General features: G+C 28.2%; 5 protein-coding genes across 9 annotated transcripts; 4 read left to right on the top strand and 1 right to left on the bottom strand.

The window, feature by feature from the left end:
* Positions 1-990: 990 nt before the first annotated feature.
* On the top strand, positions 991-2849 carry LOC131668313 (serine palmitoyltransferase 1). Its single transcript, XM_058942381.1, has 3 exons — positions 991-1116; positions 1191-2161; positions 2235-2849. Exons 2-3 carry the CDS (start codon positions 1261-1263, stop codon positions 2735-2737), a joined length of 1404 nt encoding a protein of 467 aa, XP_058798364.1. The 5' UTR covers positions 991-1116; positions 1191-1260; the 3' UTR covers positions 2738-2849.
* A 227-nt stretch (positions 2850-3076) lies between these two features.
* On the top strand, positions 3077-5030 carry LOC131668266 (large ribosomal subunit protein uL10). The gene is made up of 5 exons (XM_058942296.1): positions 3077-3120; positions 3601-3680; positions 3751-4161; positions 4316-4660; positions 4904-5030. Exons 2-5 carry the CDS (start codon positions 3627-3629, stop codon positions 4913-4915), a joined length of 822 nt encoding a protein of 273 aa, XP_058798279.1. The 5' UTR covers positions 3077-3120; positions 3601-3626; the 3' UTR covers positions 4916-5030.
* Positions 5031-5977: 947 nt separating this feature from the next.
* On the top strand, positions 5978-11215 carry LOC131668264 (glutamate--cysteine ligase catalytic subunit). The gene is made up of 9 exons (XM_058942292.1): positions 5978-6430; positions 7014-7123; positions 7376-7561; positions 7640-7812; positions 9316-9533; positions 9639-10007; positions 10075-10422; positions 10498-10679; positions 10761-11215. The coding sequence occupies exons 1-9, from the start codon at positions 6281-6283 to the stop codon at positions 10933-10935; spliced, it is 1911 nt and encodes a 636-aa protein (XP_058798275.1). The 5' UTR covers positions 5978-6280; the 3' UTR covers positions 10936-11215.
* LOC131668267 (protein Mpv17) lies at positions 11062-13239 on the bottom strand. 4 transcript variants are annotated; one of them, XM_058942298.1, is made up of 6 exons: positions 12224-13239; positions 11885-12143; positions 11707-11822; positions 11421-11642; positions 11235-11359; positions 11062-11145 (listed from the first exon to the last, which is right to left on the bottom strand). In XM_058942298.1, the coding sequence occupies exons 2-6, from the start codon at positions 11955-11957 to the stop codon at positions 11085-11087; spliced, it is 597 nt and encodes a 198-aa protein (XP_058798281.1). In that variant the 5' UTR covers positions 11958-12143; positions 12224-13239; the 3' UTR covers positions 11062-11084. The 4 variants fall into 4 exon arrangements, with proteins under 4 accessions (XP_058798281.1, XP_058798283.1, XP_058798280.1 ...); XM_058942300.1 differs by having other exon boundaries at positions 12082-12143; XM_058942297.1 differs by having other exon boundaries at positions 11885-13239.
* Positions 13240-13536: 297 nt separating this feature from the next.
* On the top strand, positions 13537-15931 carry LOC131668265 (mitochondrial nicotinamide adenine dinucleotide transporter SLC25A51). Of its 2 annotated transcripts, none has more exons than XM_058942294.1 (3): positions 13537-14280; positions 14663-14883; positions 14955-15931. In XM_058942294.1, the coding sequence occupies exons 2-3, from the start codon at positions 14665-14667 to the stop codon at positions 15663-15665; spliced, it is 930 nt and encodes a 309-aa protein (XP_058798277.1). In that variant the 5' UTR covers positions 13537-14280; positions 14663-14664; the 3' UTR covers positions 15666-15931. The 2 variants fall into 2 exon arrangements, with proteins under 2 accessions (XP_058798277.1, XP_058798276.1); XM_058942293.1 differs by having other exon boundaries at positions 14630-14883.
* The last annotated feature ends 112 nt before the right edge of the window (positions 15932-16043 follow it).

The following is a 16043-nucleotide window of genomic DNA, read 5'->3' as shown; positions in this document are numbered from 1 at the left end:
ATCCATTCTTGTTCTCAAAGATAACGATGATTAAAATGAACGTGATGCAGCTTGAGCTACGTTGCTTTGTATACGTACTCACCGTGGTTGTTGATAGCGAGGAAACGCCCGGACAAGGGTAGAGCAGGAACTGCCAACACTAGACACACAAACGATTATCGAGGATACGATAGGGAAACGTATGAAACTGATCGCGACAAAAACGCGTAGCCAACTCTTTTCAACGAGTTGAAAATCGCCGACGAACTGACATTAGCGCATGCAGAGTCGCTAGTTCGTTACTCCGCTTTCCTTAGCTCGATTTCTCTCTCTCTCTCTCTCTCTCTCTCTCTTTCATACACATACATACATATCTATATCTCTCTCTCTCTCTCTCTCTATATATATATATATATATATATATATATATAGGTACCGCATACGGCTCAGACTAACTATAGTTTGTCAGTTGCACACAATCAAAGCTTGGGGCGCCTCCTCTTAAACCACCAACTGACTATTGTTGATCGCTGGTACAGTGTAGTGTAGTAGTATACACTGTATGTAACGTATCGTTGTGGTGATTAACGCATGCGCTTTTTGTAATTTTAATAGCGCGATTTTTCATTTTTCCTTGCATTGTTTATATAATGCAAGTCCATTTTATAGTCTTGAAGTTGAAACATAATTTAAACTGAATTCAATTAATTTATGTATGTAATCAATTGCTTTGCTTGAATAATAAAATGAAAGGTTAATAGGTGTTAAATGTATATTTCTATTGTTTTACAGTGTTTATCTGACATTTATTTGCGTTAAATTTTAATATATTGGTAATAACTATTTTAACCTTTGCATTGGATCTATATACCTATTGACAGTGGTTTTATGATAAAATGCTGTTTCGTGAATATTATAAATTATTGGATTCTAGCTATTATTATTTGAGTTATTATAAAGTTATGACTGATGCTCTGTTGGTAATGTAGAATTTTGGATAGCTTTTTATACGTTCACGCGGTTTTTTTTCGACCCCATGAAAAAGGATAAATTATATTAGAATTAATTTTTATTGACGAGCTGTAAATATTTTTAATTAAATACAAGTAGATTTGCAATGATGTTACTAATAATAAGGTAACAACTGAATTTTGTGAGAGAATCAATTATTTTTCAAATATCGATATAGTAATCAACATAATTTATTTCAGTGAGTGAATAGGTTAAATATTTAAATAAATAAAGAGCAACATATTTATGTAGAAGAAACAATTTACAAAAATGAGTGGAAAATTTGCATTTTTGGAATCGATGGACTTATTGAATTCAATTCATCACTACCACACTGTTTTAATAGCATTTGTTGCATTTTGGTTTGCATGGTTTTTTGCAAAAAAAATATATCAAACGAATCGTAATTCTACTAATAGTGATGAATTTAATAGAAAATTAGACCAATGGAGACCAGAACCTTTAATAACTGATGTTCCAAAGGATCATCCATCATTGAACCCAAGGAAAATAACATCTAGAATTGGTAAAATAGTCACTATTGATGGCCAAGAATGTTTAAATTTAGGAACTCATAATTATTTAGGATTGATTGAAAATAATGAAATAGAAAAAAAAGCCATTGAAACTATAAAAAAATATGGAGTTGGATCATGTGGACCGCGAGGATTTTATGGAACAGTAGACGTACATTTAGAGCTAGAAGAAAGATTAGCAGAGTTCATGCAAATGGAAGAAGCAGTTGTTTATTCTTATGGGTTTAGTACAATTGCATCAGCTATTCCAGCATATTGTAAAAGAAAAGATTTAGTATTTGTCGATGAGAAAGTTAATTTTTCTATACAAAAAGGATTAGATGCATCTAGGTCAAACATAAAATATTTCAAACACAACGATGTACAAGACTTAGAAAGATTAATCAAGGCACAGAATGGATTAAATAAAAAGAATTCTAAAAATGTTGAAATAACTAGAAAGTTTTTAATTGTTGAGGGTATTTACATGAATACTGGAACTATATGTCCTTTGCCAGAGCTGGTAGCATTGGCAAGAAAATATAAGTTACGTATCTTTGTTGATGAGTCAATATCTTTTGGTACTCTTGGAAATAGTGGGCATGGTGTTACAGAGTATTTCAATATCTGTCGTCATGAAATTGATATGATAATGGGTAAGAAAAATATATAATTATGTTTTATTATTTTAATATAATGATAATAAAAAATTACATTATCACATTTTAGGTTCATTGGAGTGGGCTGTTAGTTCTGTTGGTGGTTTTTGTGTAGGATCATCATTTATTATTGAACATCAAAGATTATCAGGCTTAGGTTACTGTTTTTCAGCTTCACTACCACCTTTATTAACTTCAGCAGCTATTACTTCTTTAGACATCATGGAAAACAAGCCAGAATTGTTTAAAAAACTACAAGAAAACTGTCTTTTATTTGATAGAGGTGTAAAAAACATAGAAGCTTTTGAATGTCCCAGTGATGCAGTGTCACCTGTGAAACATCTATATTTGAGAAATATTTGCAATAAAAGTGAAGAACAAATTATACTTGAAAAGATTTCCAATGAATGTTTTGAAAATAAATTAGCTGTAATTATTCCAGCATATTTGCATGCCGAACGAGAGTATCCTCGACCAAGCTTGAGAATATGCATTTCTGCTGTTTTAAATGAAAGTGAAATAAGATTTGCATTGCTAACTTTAGAGAAGTGTGTAAAAAAATTTTTAATTTAAAACTTTTCATTTAAAAATTGTTTTTAGATTATATCATTGCGAAAATTAGGAAAATATTAATTATCAAAATCATATGTTCATTCTTGTCTGCAAAAAATGTGAAATAGTTATTCCATATAGAATATAATTATTCTTTACATAAAATAAAAATTTACATTTTCTTACCTCACCGTGTAATTAGGTATTTTTAAGTTATTGAATAATATAAATTATTATTAAATATTTAAGACTAAATTATTTCAAATACTAAAATATTAATTTGAAAAATGCTACAGACGTTATCGTTGGTAAAACAGAGTTAATTTTGACGCCATCTTTATTCTTCCGTTTTACATCTATGTATAATTGAATTGCTATTTCTTGGAGTTGTATCTTTAGCTGAGGTAGGTATCGTTTCTAACGAAACAATGTAATTTCAATATTAATCTTTATATGTATAGTCTGCATACTAAACAAAAAAAATTTAAAACCTTTAGTAAATCTTTGGATATATTAAATGAAATATTACATTCAATTTAACTATGTATTAGATGAGACGTTTACAAAAAGCGTCTAATTAGAGGTTATGATGACACGTGTTTTGTTCTAAAATCTCCCGCGTTTATATTTTCTAATTATTTATCGCATTACGTAGCTACAAATTTTCAATTGTTAAAAGATGTAATTAATTAACAAAATATGATGATATATTTTATGTCTAAAAAGTTGATCAACGTTCAGAAGCTAGAAATAGCTGAACCCATCTGGACGTCGGCTTTGCTGTTGAAAAAAGCATTTCGTGCAGTCTGATTTTATTTATATCTCGTTGAAGTTCGTATTTTGCATAATATTTAAAGTAAAAATAAATATATGTTTACTTTCAGTCCTTAAAGCTCTACGTATCACAAAGATGGGTAGAGAGGATAAAGCTAGTTGGAAGGCAGGATACTTCCAAAAACTCATCGTAAGCATCAAAATGATGTAAATAACAAAAAATTGTATTATGTTTATTGTTACTTGTTTACTTTTTTTAGCAACTTTTGGAAGAGTATCCAAAATGCTTCATTGTTGGAGCTGACAATGTCGGATCAAAACAGATGCAGCAGATTCGAATGTCTCTGCGAGGCACTGCTGTTGTTCTCATGGGTAAAAATACCATGATGAGGAAAGCCATTCGTGGTCATATTGAACGTAATGCAGCTTTGGAAAAATTATTGCCACACATCAAAGGCAATGTTGGTTTTGTCTTTACTCGTGGAGACCTTGTTGAAGTTAGAGACAAACTTTTGGAGAACAAAGTTCGCGCTCCTGCAAGAGCTGGAGCTATTGCTCCTTTGAGTGTTGTCATCCCAGCACAAAATACTGGTTTGGGTCCTGAAAAAACATCTTTCTTCCAGGCTTTGAGTATCCCAACCAAGATTTCCAAAGGAACAATTGAAATTATTGTAAGTATTTTTCAACATTCAATGTAATAATTCATTGTTTCAATTACAAAATTAATTTGTGAAAAAATGTAAGAACTGTATGTTGTGTGAATTATATGGAAAATAAGTTATTTTGTATTAACAATATATTTTAATGTTCTAATTTATATTTCAGAATGATGTCAACATCTTGAAAGAAGGTGACAAAGTTGGTGCTTCAGAAGCTACACTTCTGAACATGTTGAACATTTCTCCATTCTCATATGGTTTGATTGTTCAACAAGTATATGATTCAGGAACCATCTTTGATCCAAGTATTCTTGATATCAAACCAGAAGATCTTCGTGAAAAGTTCATGGCTGGAGTTGCCAATCTGGCAGCAGTTTGTTTAGAAATTGGCTATCCTACTATTGCAAGTGTTCCACACAGCATTGCTAATGGATTTAAGAACTTGTTGGCCATTGCTGCTGTTACTGATGTTGACTTTGAAGAAGCTGGTCCCATCAAGGAGTACTTCAAGGTATAATGATTTTATAGTTTAACTTGTAACATTTTCTAGTGTAATTTTTATAAATATGAAATGATGATAAATTTTACGTCTGAGATTTTGATTAACGATCGGAAGCTAGAAATAGCTGAACCCATCTGATCGTCAATTTCAATGTTGAAAAGCACATTTATTGTAGTCTGATACCACATTTTTTAAGTAAAATATTTATTTAAATAAAAAAGAGTAAATACATGAGCATAAATTTTTTTTCAGAATGCTGCATAATTTTCTGTTCTGGATATATGGTCAACAGTAAGAAACTCATTTGAGATCAGAATTGAATGCTGCTAATGCTTTTTATCGACAACTAAATAAATGACCATTGTTGGTAACAAATCAATTTACAACTATTTTTTAATCCTTGCCCATACATTAAAATAAGGTTATTAAATTTTGATAAGTTAACTCTAGTAAGTTACAATTTAAATAAAAGTGAAATAAGTTTCATTTACAAAAATTTAACTGAAGATTTTTAAATTTATTAACTTGTAAGATATTGTAATTTGTAGTTTATGAACATTTTTGAACATGGATTACTGAAACTTGAAAAATAATTTCTAATTTGCCATTTAAATAAATGCTCAGTGGATATGTTTAAATGAATAGTTGAACTTTAATTATTTGTCATTATTGTAAAGTTTAATAAAAAAAGGAAAGGATTCTTAAACTAATTTTTTTATTTTCATAATTTCTGAATTTATAATCTAAATCTTTAAAAAATCGGAATAGTTAAAAATTTTATTTCAATAAAATAAATCAATAACGTTATAATTTATATCAGCCAAAGATATTTATTTTAATATTAAAACTAAAGAAATCGTATATTTATATAATTGATTAAAGTTTGTCATAAAATTTGATTAAACATTTGTTTAATTACTAATAAGATAAATAAACAAATTTCATGTAATAAATAAAAAAAATTTCACGCCAAATAAAAGTAAGTACATAATGTTGATTTGCATAATAACTAATATCATCTCATATATATCAACCTGATATCAACAGGAATTCAAATTTTTCACTTCATAGCCTTCATAACTTTTGATTATCATATATAGACCTGTAGCATTACGCTGTAATATTTACAAATATTTTAGATTTTATTTGTGCTAGTCATCATTCTTAGCTCGGTATTTGGTTATGCTTGATAGTTTCCATATATGTCGATGTGTATGTATATATATGCACCTAATAGATACTAGCAGATAGACATTTCCTCGTACACACAAGGTGTGTGTATATATATAGTATTATTCATACGATATATAATCTAGTAGAGCTGCGAGCGTCGGCCGAACAATTCGCGCAAGCTGTGTTTGTGTCGACCGACGTCGCTTTTGTTGACTTAGTAAACATTGCTCGTTGTCCTGAAGTATATAAAAGAAAGGAATTTCAACGACACGTACTCTAATAGTGTTATTCTTCCACTATTGTTTGATGATCAAATCGTTGTAGTTTGAAAAGTGAAAGTGACAACGATTAAGTATAACCTTGTGCATCGTCATCATTGATTCGTGGAGACTATAAAAAGTTACATTTGCATAGCGGTTTACGCACGTGAACTTCCCGGAGGTTAACATCTAAGTAATGGGTCTGTTATCAGAAGGAAGCCCCTTGAACTGGGAGGAAACTAAAAAACTTGCCGACCACGTGAGAAAACACGGAGTCATACAGTTTATCAATTTGTATAAAAGACTTAGAGACCGACAGGGCGATATCTTAAAATGGGGCGATGAGGTTGGTTTTAAATGTTAATTATTAATTCTTTTTCGTACATTGCATTTTTTGTTTTAAGGAAATAATTCATTTCTGTAATATATTTAAAATAAAGTTAGGATTACGAAATCTACTAAAATTAATTTCAAAACCGTAAAAAAATATATCGTAAAAAATATTGCATTATAAATCAATAAATAGGTAATAAATTGTATTACACATTATCTTGCCATGTTATGTTATGATATCATCATTATTAGGAACACCTTACTGAAGAATTTGCTGCCTTATCAGTATCATGGAGTAGCATGTCAGTCTTGATTGATTATCTTATCTTAATATTTTGTACTTTTAGTTTTGTTTGAATTAAAAAGTGTTAACTAGTAAGATGCTTGTTATAAATTGCTCTAAAAGTTATTTGTTTATCATTGAACTGATACTAATCCTACTTTAATAAATAATTTTTATTGAAATATATTCAAAAAATATTAACTATGTCATTTGAAATTTAAAATCTCTTTTGAAACTAAATAATGACACAGTATTGTATTACAAGACCTTAACATTTTTTTTCTGGTTTAAAAACAATAATATTTTTTTGCAGGTAGAATATATATTGGTAAAATTCAATGATGCGGAAAAAACAGCAAAAGTGTCATTAAATGCAGAGAGGTATCTTGCAAAACTTCAAGAAAAAGAACATTTAGATCCAAAGTAAATAGAAAAATATATATATTCAGTTTTATATCTTATTCAATGTACACTTTACCAATTATTATTTGAAAACTTTGCTTTATAAATATAATTAAAATTTCAAGTAAAAGAAAAGTATTCTGTTGTAATATTTCTCACAATGCATGAAAAAAATATTTTCAACAAATCTAATTAAAATAAAAAATTTATTTTAATTAATTGATGTCTTCATAGTTTTTAATTTCATTTTATGAATTCATTTTTTTTTTCAAGAAATGTCAAGTCTCTTTGGCGTCCGGAATATGGTGCTTATATGATTGAAGGCACCCCTGGTAAGCCATATGGTGGTTTAATAGCTCATTTTAATGTTGTGGAAGCTAATATGCAATATAGAAGACAAGAAGCCACTAAGCTGTTGCAACCTGGAGAAGTATTAATGTCTTTAACAAATTTCCCAAGGTTACTTTTATTTTATGAATAAAAATATATAAAATCTATTTTTTCTTATATTAGAGTTAATAATTAATTACAATACAGATTAGGAGCTCCTGATTTTACTGACCCTCCTGCAGCTCCTAATCCAAAATCTGGAGCATCTAGAAGTTTATTCTTTCCAGATGAAGCTATTTTCTCTGGACATCCACGTTTCAAAACTTTGACAAGAAATATACGGCATCGCAGAGGAGAAAAAGTTGCTATTAATTTACCAAGTATGAAAACGTTTTCAGTATTAATTAAGGTGACTCTGTACTGAAAATTAAATTTTTTTAACTTAAATTTTCAATGAAATTGGCATTCACATTGTATTAATACTCGTTTGTTAAATTTCATCCCGAAATTGCTAGATAAGATATAACTTGTGATATCACCTATGATTATAATATATTATATTTTGTATTTAATTCCAAGATTCAGAATATATCTATGATTTAAATTGAAATCTTAGAATGTATTCAGTTAACAAAGTTTAAATCAGCTTATTTTGTCTTCTGAAATTTTTCGAGATTTTAAAATATAAAATGTTAACTGAGCACATTGTGAGATTTCAGTTTAAATCATAGAGATCAGCATCATATCACTATATATTTTAAATTCTCAGAAAAAACACATAATAGATAATGCATCACGATTACTGTTGGGATCTCAATTGATATCTCTTTTGGCGATATTTATTAGAGATACTCATTTTCAAGTGATTTAACAATTATTCGTAAAATTATTTAATGTATTGTCCATTTTTTGTTTCTGGGTTATAATTATAATTATCTAGGTAACAAAAATTTTTTAGAGCTGCTACCAATATTAATTGAAAAAACAACTTGATTAGGTTTCAAGTGTCAATTGCATACTGAAAAAAAAATTAAATCCTTATTTTATTCATAAAATATTGAAATAAGTGCTATTCTTACTTATACTTATAAACATATAAATACTTCCTTAATGAGATTCATTATAGTGATTAATCTATTGTATTCTGAAAATTTTTGTCTAGTTACATCGGAAATCTTATTAGTTCATTTATTTCTAATGCATGTACATTGAAGTTGAAGTTGAAAAAATTAATATTTAAAATACACAGATTTTATAAAAAATAAATAGCAATTAATGAGGTTTAAATATTATATCATTGAAAAAATAATTTCTTCTTTCTTATAGTAATGGTTATGTTTCTTTATTTTTGAGGAGTAAAAGAATTTTTTTGAAATAAAAAAATTGATTTTTCAACAAAAATTTTGGTACAAAGTCAACTTAAATAGAAACAGATGTAATTTAAATTAATATACTTACACTCGACATAATTGAATTTTGAAGCATAATATTTATACTACATTATGTTTTAATTGTGATTCATATTCAATCATTTTGAATATGATTACTGAAGACAAAGTAAATACAGATTTGGAAATTGTTGATAGATTTCAATCTTGATTATTTGCTTAATAGAAAAAGAGATAAATAGATAATTGATAATTTTTAAATCTGTATTTACTTAGACTTAAGCAGTTAAATTCAAAACGTTTGTGTAGAATCAATTACTGGTGGACGAACAAATAGTTAGATGAAAAAATCAGAGTTCCAATCATTACATTTTAATAAGTAAATTATCACTGCAATATTTGAAATTTATTAGAAAATCATATGGATTAATCTGCATGTGAATATTTTAATTTCATAAATTCATCTATTAGGAAATATATTTTTATTATTTTCAGTTTACAAGGATAAAAATCTAAAACTGCCTTTCAAAGAAAATTTATCTGAATTAGGAGATGATGGTTCAAGTGAAAAAGTAGCTAAGGAAGATAATGTTTATATGGATGCTATGGGCTTTGGAATGGGCTGTTGTTGTTTACAATTGACATTTCAAGCTTGTAATATTGAAGAAGCTAGAATTTTATATGACCAGCTCACTCCTCTCTGCCCAGCAATGGTAAATATGTTGTATAAAACAAGTTTTTTCATTATCACCGCAGATGCTAAATTAGCATGTCTCTCGTGCATGTCTTACAGAAAATGTTCATTTCATATTCAACAGTTGGCTCTTACTGCTGCTAGTCCCTTTTATCGAGGATACATAACGGATGTTGATTGTCGTTGGAATGTGATTGCTAATTCTGTTGATGATCGAACTGAAGAAGAGCGCGGATTAAGACCTTTGAAGGAAAACAAATTCAAAATCAACAAATCTAGATATGATTCCATTGATTCTTATTTAAGCGATCAAGGAGCACGTTATAACGATGTGCCACTTATCTATGATGAAGAAATCTACAATCAATTAATGGACAATGGGATAGATAAACTATTAGCACAGCATATTGCTCACTTATTTATCAGAGATACAGTTTCTCTATTTTCAGAAAAAGTTCACCAGAATAATGAAGAAGATACTGATCACTTTGAGGTGGTGATAAAATAAATATGAAAATTTTATTTAAATATTGCATTACTAAAATTAATTTTTCTTATAGAATATACAGTCTACTAATTGGCAAACTATGCGATTTAAACCACCTCCATCAAACTCTTCAATTGGATGGAGAGTCGAATTTCGACCTTGTGAAGTACAAATCACTGATTTTGAAAACGCAGCTATTGTATGTTTTGTAGTACTTTTGACTCGAGTAATTTTGAGTTACAAGTTGAACCTTTTAATTCCAATTAGTAAAGTAGACGAAAATATGGCAAGAGCACAAAGAAGAGATGCAGTTAAGTCTGAAAAGTTTTGGTTCAGACGAGACATCACGAGTAACGCGCAACAAGATAATATTGAAGATGAATATACAGAATATACCATTGATGAAATAGTAAATGGAAAGGTTTGTATTTCATTCCTGCATTAGTTGTTGCAAATAAGTTGTTTCGCTTATATTGAATTTCAATTATTATTTTAGGAAGGTACTTTTCCTGGATTAATTCCTCTTGTCAATTCTTATCTTTCAAGTATGGATGCCGATGCTGATACTCATTGTACAATACAAAGATATCTGAAATTAATTCAAAGAAGAGCATCGGGTGAACTTTTGACTACAGCTGGGTGGTTGAGAAAAGAAGTACTTAATCACCCAGATTACAAGTAAATATTCTTTTCTTGAAGAAAAGACCAATGTTTCTAAGTATAAATTGATAATTTGTTGGTTGTTTATTTTATTTACAGAAAAGACTCAAGAATATCGCAACGAATCAATTATGATTTGCTAAAAAAAATTTATGATATAGAGACAAATAAAATATCGTGTCCTGAATTACATGGACGTTGCACTATTTCCAAAACTTCAGAAAAAGTTCCACTTGCAATGGCAAAAGCCGAAAATTGTCCAGTTCCAGATTGAGAAATATGATTGAACATTATAGTACCGGAAAATGTATTATTATATTTTTAAAGTAATTTTATTGCATGTTTTTTTCTTACAAATGTAACATATAAAAATACTAAAGTAGACTTTGAAATGAAATACGTTTTGAAAGAGCTGAGAAATTTTTATAAATGTACTGAATACCATTGGCTTGTAAAAAGTCTTGTACAATTGTTGATATTCAATCTGTTAAATAAATAAGTTTGTTATTAGTGTTTTTTTAAAAGTTTACAAAAATAAAATACAAATTTTTTATTGTATCAAATATATTTTACATATTTCCTTTATTAGTTATATACGAAATATATGTATTCCATAAAACTGCAACTGATTGTACTACTAGCACTTGGTAATTCAAGGGAATAAGATAGAAATTGACTATTTGGACCATGGGCCATAACTGAAAAAGAAAATGTTATAACAGTAAAATTTACATTTATATTAAGGATTTAGAAAGCTACCTTGTAATTATTTATTAATACATTTATATAATCATCCTCTAATTTTGATTTAACACTCTCAATACTATTTCCTTGTGATAGACCAATTGTACTCAACAGTACAATTATAAATGCTGGTGCAAAAAGTAATTGATCACATGAAACTTTTTTTAGAACAACTAAGGCGCCTTTAGACCCAAAATATTTATCCAATATTCCATACCAAGTTCTTGTAGCAGGGCCCTAAGTAATATTAAATGCAAAAGTGAATATTCGATGAGTAGCTCACTGCTGATTTATTTTTTACCGCAATGCAAAAGCCAATAGCAACAAATTGTGCTGTCCTTCTGAAATCTACATTTTTTATCGGTTGTTTTTCTATTACATTTTGTGCTAATTGATCACCAAGTCCCATAAGTGCACCTACATACAATCAAAAATGTATTCTCTTATCAGGGTAATCTTAACATTTTATAAATTCTTACCAGCTTGTAAAGCTTGCATTCTAAGAGGATATCTAATGAGTAACTTTTTGTATACTTTAAATAGTTGACTCATAATTGGTTATATTAACTTTTCGACACATAAATTACAAATTTAAGATATATCTTCTACAAGATATATTTTCTAGAGTTTTTGGTTATAAAAAATTTCTCTATCCTGTTATATTAAGCTCAATTACCTATACATAGAGGTGAAAACCATAATTGAGAAAATAATTATTAATTCACAGTGAGTACCCATCTATAATTCAATATTTTTTTCGTCATTAATTGTTGAACTTTTCCAGATACATTTTGTTTGCAAGTAAAACATTTCAGTACCTCAAAATTTTACATATGCAGAGTGCACACTGCACATCCGCATTTTTCCGACTCAACGATATCATCTGATTTGATCACCGGGTTCTTTTAATTAGTCTACTGAGTACATTTTTTAAATATTTCCTATAATGAACCAGTCAGCTACTATATAGCGAATGCGCGATTATAGCCGCATAAGCATTAATTAGAATGGATTCAGTAAAAAATGTTAGTTAAAGGTAAAAATCGATTTTATTATATTTCAAAAAGCAATGTTCCAAAAATTTATTGCATTTGAAATATCATTGAAAGATTGTATTTATTGTTGTTGAAAATGAATTTGGTAATTGAATTGTACTTCGCTTAAATAGCTTAGTTAGCAACAACAATCTTCTGATAAAATTGATTTTATTAATCTTTTCACAAATGCATTTTTCACAATATTAGTGCAAAATTAATCATTAATCTTAAAAAATATGTTAAATTTTTGTTATGATACATATAATATTTTTCATATTGCATGGATATTTATGAATTAATGCAGTTTTACAATTTATTTCAGTAGTATTGACAGTATAATTGAAACATCCAAATGTAGTTATACTTTTAAAATTATAGCTTCAATATCAATATTTTTCGACATCTTTTATATAAAATAATTTATATCCAATATAATTGTGATTGTAGTTTTAAATTGAAAGTAGTACTTTTTCCTGGACCCTTTTATCATTATGTTATACATATAACAATCTTTAAATATTTGTTATAAATACAAAGTATCTATTTGTACTTGGTTATAAAAAAAAATTAATGAAATTATAAAATATTTTTCAAAAATATCTTCCGAACCTGTTACAATAAATATATTATAATTTCAAAAATACAACAAAATACACCTTAAGAATTTTCTATAGACACATTTATAATTAAAGAACAATTAACTTTAAATAAAAAGCTTTGAATTATGAAGTCATAGTGAATGAATATTAAGAACAGATATAAGATAATAGTATCGGTTAAGTATTAATTAATGTTCATTAATGACCTCTGATCAATAATCGATAGGTTTTGGACGTGTTTTTAAATAAACATATGCTACAATCAAAGCAAAAACTGCAGCAATGGTTGGGAGTACAATAGTAAAAAGACGTTGCTTATTTTCCATGAATTCTTTTTTTCGCTCCTTCTTCTGTTTGCTTGTTTCTTTCGTTTTGCCTTTTAGTTGTCTCATATCTGTAATTTAAAATAACATTATAAAAAGTATTATGTCTTGGTTTCAAACTTCAGTATCTTTGTTTGACAAAGTGCATTTAATGCATTATATTGACCTGAACTTCACAATGTTTGCAAGAAATAATTTAGAGCTATTTTATTAATGCAATCTTTTTCTTGTGGAAGAGAGACGAGTTTCAGTCTCTAATCGTTTGAATAACTTCTTATAATCACCTTTTAATTAAATAGTGTCTATTATAGGCTTCAAGTAACACGTAGACAGTTGGGTATATTTCTGCTAGAACTATTTGTGAATATCGAATACGATTGGTTCTTGTGGACAACGTGGAATAAACGCACGTATGATCATGTTTTCATTTCAGCGACTGTTTGTAAGTTTTCATGAATCATTCGTCGATCTATATTCTTTAAATGGTGCATGCGAATAAGCGTATAGAGTATATATATTCTGTTAGTGTTAGGAAAATTTACATTGCTTTACATGTGAAATCAAATGTCATTTATCACTTCAATGCCAACTACTTCCATATTTTTATCCTGATGCAACTGGTAATACAAAAGTCAACAGCTGTTGTTTCACCTTGCTTCAGTTAAAACAATATTGGATGTTATTGACAAAACTATACGATAAGACGAAAAAATGTCTGCTGGTCAGCTGATTACAAGTGCTTCACATTATAGTTGATAAAGATTGGATTAAGTAATAGGATCCAAAATGTTCGTCTTTATAGATAAACACATCATAACAGATATGGGTTGATTGGGAAACATTTCATTATAAGCAAGAGATATTAATACAAGTTATAATGATTACTGCATCAAAAGATGCGACAGCTTTTAGGAAGGTGAGTCTTATGTAACTATACTATTTGGATGTTTTCAGCATGCTCATGGTAGATGACAAGTAAACCATGTGCGATTTTGAACAACACGTGTAATATAGAGTATAAAAATAAGCGTAATTAATCGCTATAATTTGATAAGTAAAAAAGTTTTAATATTCTGTGTATAATATATCTAATTATTTTTTCTACTCAATAAATTAAAGAATATAATATTGAAAAATATGTTAATAGAACTATATAAATTTTAAAAATAGCTAAAGAATAACTTAAGTGAGCTTTTAGTCAAAATTCAAGTAAAAATGAAATTTAAAAATGTATATAGTAAATAATTAGTTATGATTATATTTAGGACCAAAATATTTAATCAACTACTATCATTTAGCAATGAATTGGAAAAGATGTGAAGATTATTTTTCCTGCCCAAAAGTTCATGCAGCTGCAGAAGCTGATAACCAATTTGATAAAATGAACCACCAGAGTGTAAATGTAACTGCACTACTGAAATTAAATACTAATGATGCTAGAGAATTTCTTTGTGGCTGGGGTGCTGCTGTGATTAATGTTACTGTTACTTATCCTGTAAACAAAGTGATATTTCGACAGGTAAATTATTGTACAATGAAACATAAAATTTAAAAAAAATAATTAATGATATGTAATCAATTTCTTTTCAGATTCTAGAAGGTGTACCAGCCACAACAGCAGTGCATCAGCTATCACACGAGGGGGTTAGATTGTTGTATAGAGGAATATTACCACCACTGTGTCAAAAAACTCTGTCATTAAGCTTAATGTTTAGTATTTATGAAGGCTGCAGACAGAGACTGTATGTATTGACTGAACATAAAACATTCGCTAAAATTTTTGCTGCTAATTTTGCTGGAACATGTGAAGCTATTTTAATGCCATTAGAAAGAGTTCAGACACTTTTACAGGATTGGAGATATCATGATAAATTTAAGAATACTCCACATGCTTTTAGTATTTTATTGCGTGAATATGGTCTTTCTGAATGTTACAGAGGTTTAGTGCCAATTATTTATAGAAATGGATTATCAAATTTAATGTTTTTTACATTAAGAGAACAATCTAAATATATGTTAAAAGATGACAATTCTCTTTTATCTAATTTTATTAGTGGTGCATTGATAGGTGGATTTACAAGTACTGTATTCTATCCTGTTAATGTTATAAAAGTTCACATGCAATCAAAAATAGGTGGTGATTTCGAAAAGTTTTCAAAATGTGTTCAAGACATTTATATAGCTAGAAATCGAAGTATAAAGAGTTTTTATAAAGGTGTGCATTTGAATTTTATGCGATCATTTATTAGTTGGGGTGTTATTAATGCTTCATATGATGCTCTTAAAAATTTATTGTTCTGAATGTTAATATTGACGTAAAATTATGTGCTGTAATTACTATGGTTGAATTTGTGAAGCTGCTAATTATTGTTTTGTATATATATATATATAATTCTTAGGGTCTGCATGGACCTTATCCTTTTAGGACAAATTTAAAAATACTTTGTACATATCTATGGATTATGTACAATCAATGATTAATGTAAACATATAGAATAAAAGAAAATATTTTAATTTTGTATTTTTTCTGTATTATTGATACTACAAAAGAAGATTCATTTTATATAAAATACAATCTTAATATATCACATATATGTGTTGAGTTTGTAAATAAAAGTAATCTGTTGAGAGATACATTAAACTTATATAGTAAGATGAAGTGAAGCGTTACATTGAAAT

This window comes from Phymastichus coffea, unplaced genomic scaffold (assembly GCF_024137745.1).
Source record: "Phymastichus coffea isolate CEN01 unplaced genomic scaffold, Cenicafe_Pcof_1.1 PCOF00076, whole genome shotgun sequence".
Classification (NCBI taxonomy): Eukaryota; Metazoa; Arthropoda; class Insecta; order Hymenoptera; family Eulophidae; genus Phymastichus; species Phymastichus coffea.
Note: the sequence above shows the minus strand (reverse complement) of the source record. Positions and strands in the feature narration are given on the sequence as shown.

What these genes read in the sequence shown, in the direction of transcription:
- LOC131668264 (XM_058942292.1), top strand. Translation starts at nt 6,281, where the DNA reads ATGGGTCTGTTATCAGAAGGAAGCCCCTTGAACTGGGAGGAAACTAAA. An exon ending in ATGAAATAGTAAATGGAAAG is followed by an intron (nt 10,423 to 10,497) that starts GTTTGTATTTCA and finishes TTATTATTTTAG; the next exon opens with GAAGGTACTTTTCCTGGATT. An exon ending in CTTAATCACCCAGATTACAA is followed by an intron (nt 10,680 to 10,760) that starts GTAAATATTCTT and finishes TTTTATTTACAG; the next exon opens with AAAAGACTCAAGAATATCGC.
- LOC131668266 (XM_058942296.1), top strand. Translation starts at nt 3,627, where the DNA reads ATGGGTAGAGAGGATAAAGCTAGTTGGAAGGCAGGATACTTCCAAAAA. An exon ending in GATACTTCCAAAAACTCATC is followed by an intron (nt 3,681 to 3,750) that starts GTAAGCATCAAA and finishes TACTTTTTTTAG; the next exon opens with CAACTTTTGGAAGAGTATCC. An exon ending in AAGGAACAATTGAAATTATT is followed by an intron (nt 4,162 to 4,315) that starts GTAAGTATTTTT and finishes TTTATATTTCAG; the next exon opens with AATGATGTCAACATCTTGAA.
- LOC131668265 (XM_058942294.1), top strand. Translation starts at nt 14,665, where the DNA reads ATGAATTGGAAAAGATGTGAAGATTATTTTTCCTGCCCAAAAGTTCAT. An exon ending in ACAAAGTGATATTTCGACAG is followed by an intron (nt 14,884 to 14,954) that starts GTAAATTATTGT and finishes ATTTCTTTTCAG; the next exon opens with ATTCTAGAAGGTGTACCAGC.
- LOC131668313 (XM_058942381.1), top strand. Translation starts at nt 1,261, where the DNA reads ATGAGTGGAAAATTTGCATTTTTGGAATCGATGGACTTATTGAATTCA. An exon ending in TGAAATTGATATGATAATGG is followed by an intron (nt 2,162 to 2,234) that starts GTAAGAAAAATA and finishes ATCACATTTTAG; the next exon opens with GTTCATTGGAGTGGGCTGTT.
- LOC131668267 (XM_058942297.1), bottom strand. Translation starts at nt 11,957, where the DNA reads ATGAGTCAACTATTTAAAGTATACAAAAAGTTACTCATTAGATATCCT. An exon ending in AATGCAAGCTTTACAAGCTG is followed by an intron (nt 11,823 to 11,884) that starts GTAAGAATTTAT and finishes GATTGTATGTAG; the next exon opens with GTGCACTTATGGGACTTGGT. An exon ending in ATAACTAATAAAGGAAATAT is followed by an intron (nt 11,146 to 11,234) that starts GTAAAATATATT and finishes TTTATTTAACAG; the next exon opens with ATTGAATATCAACAATTGTA.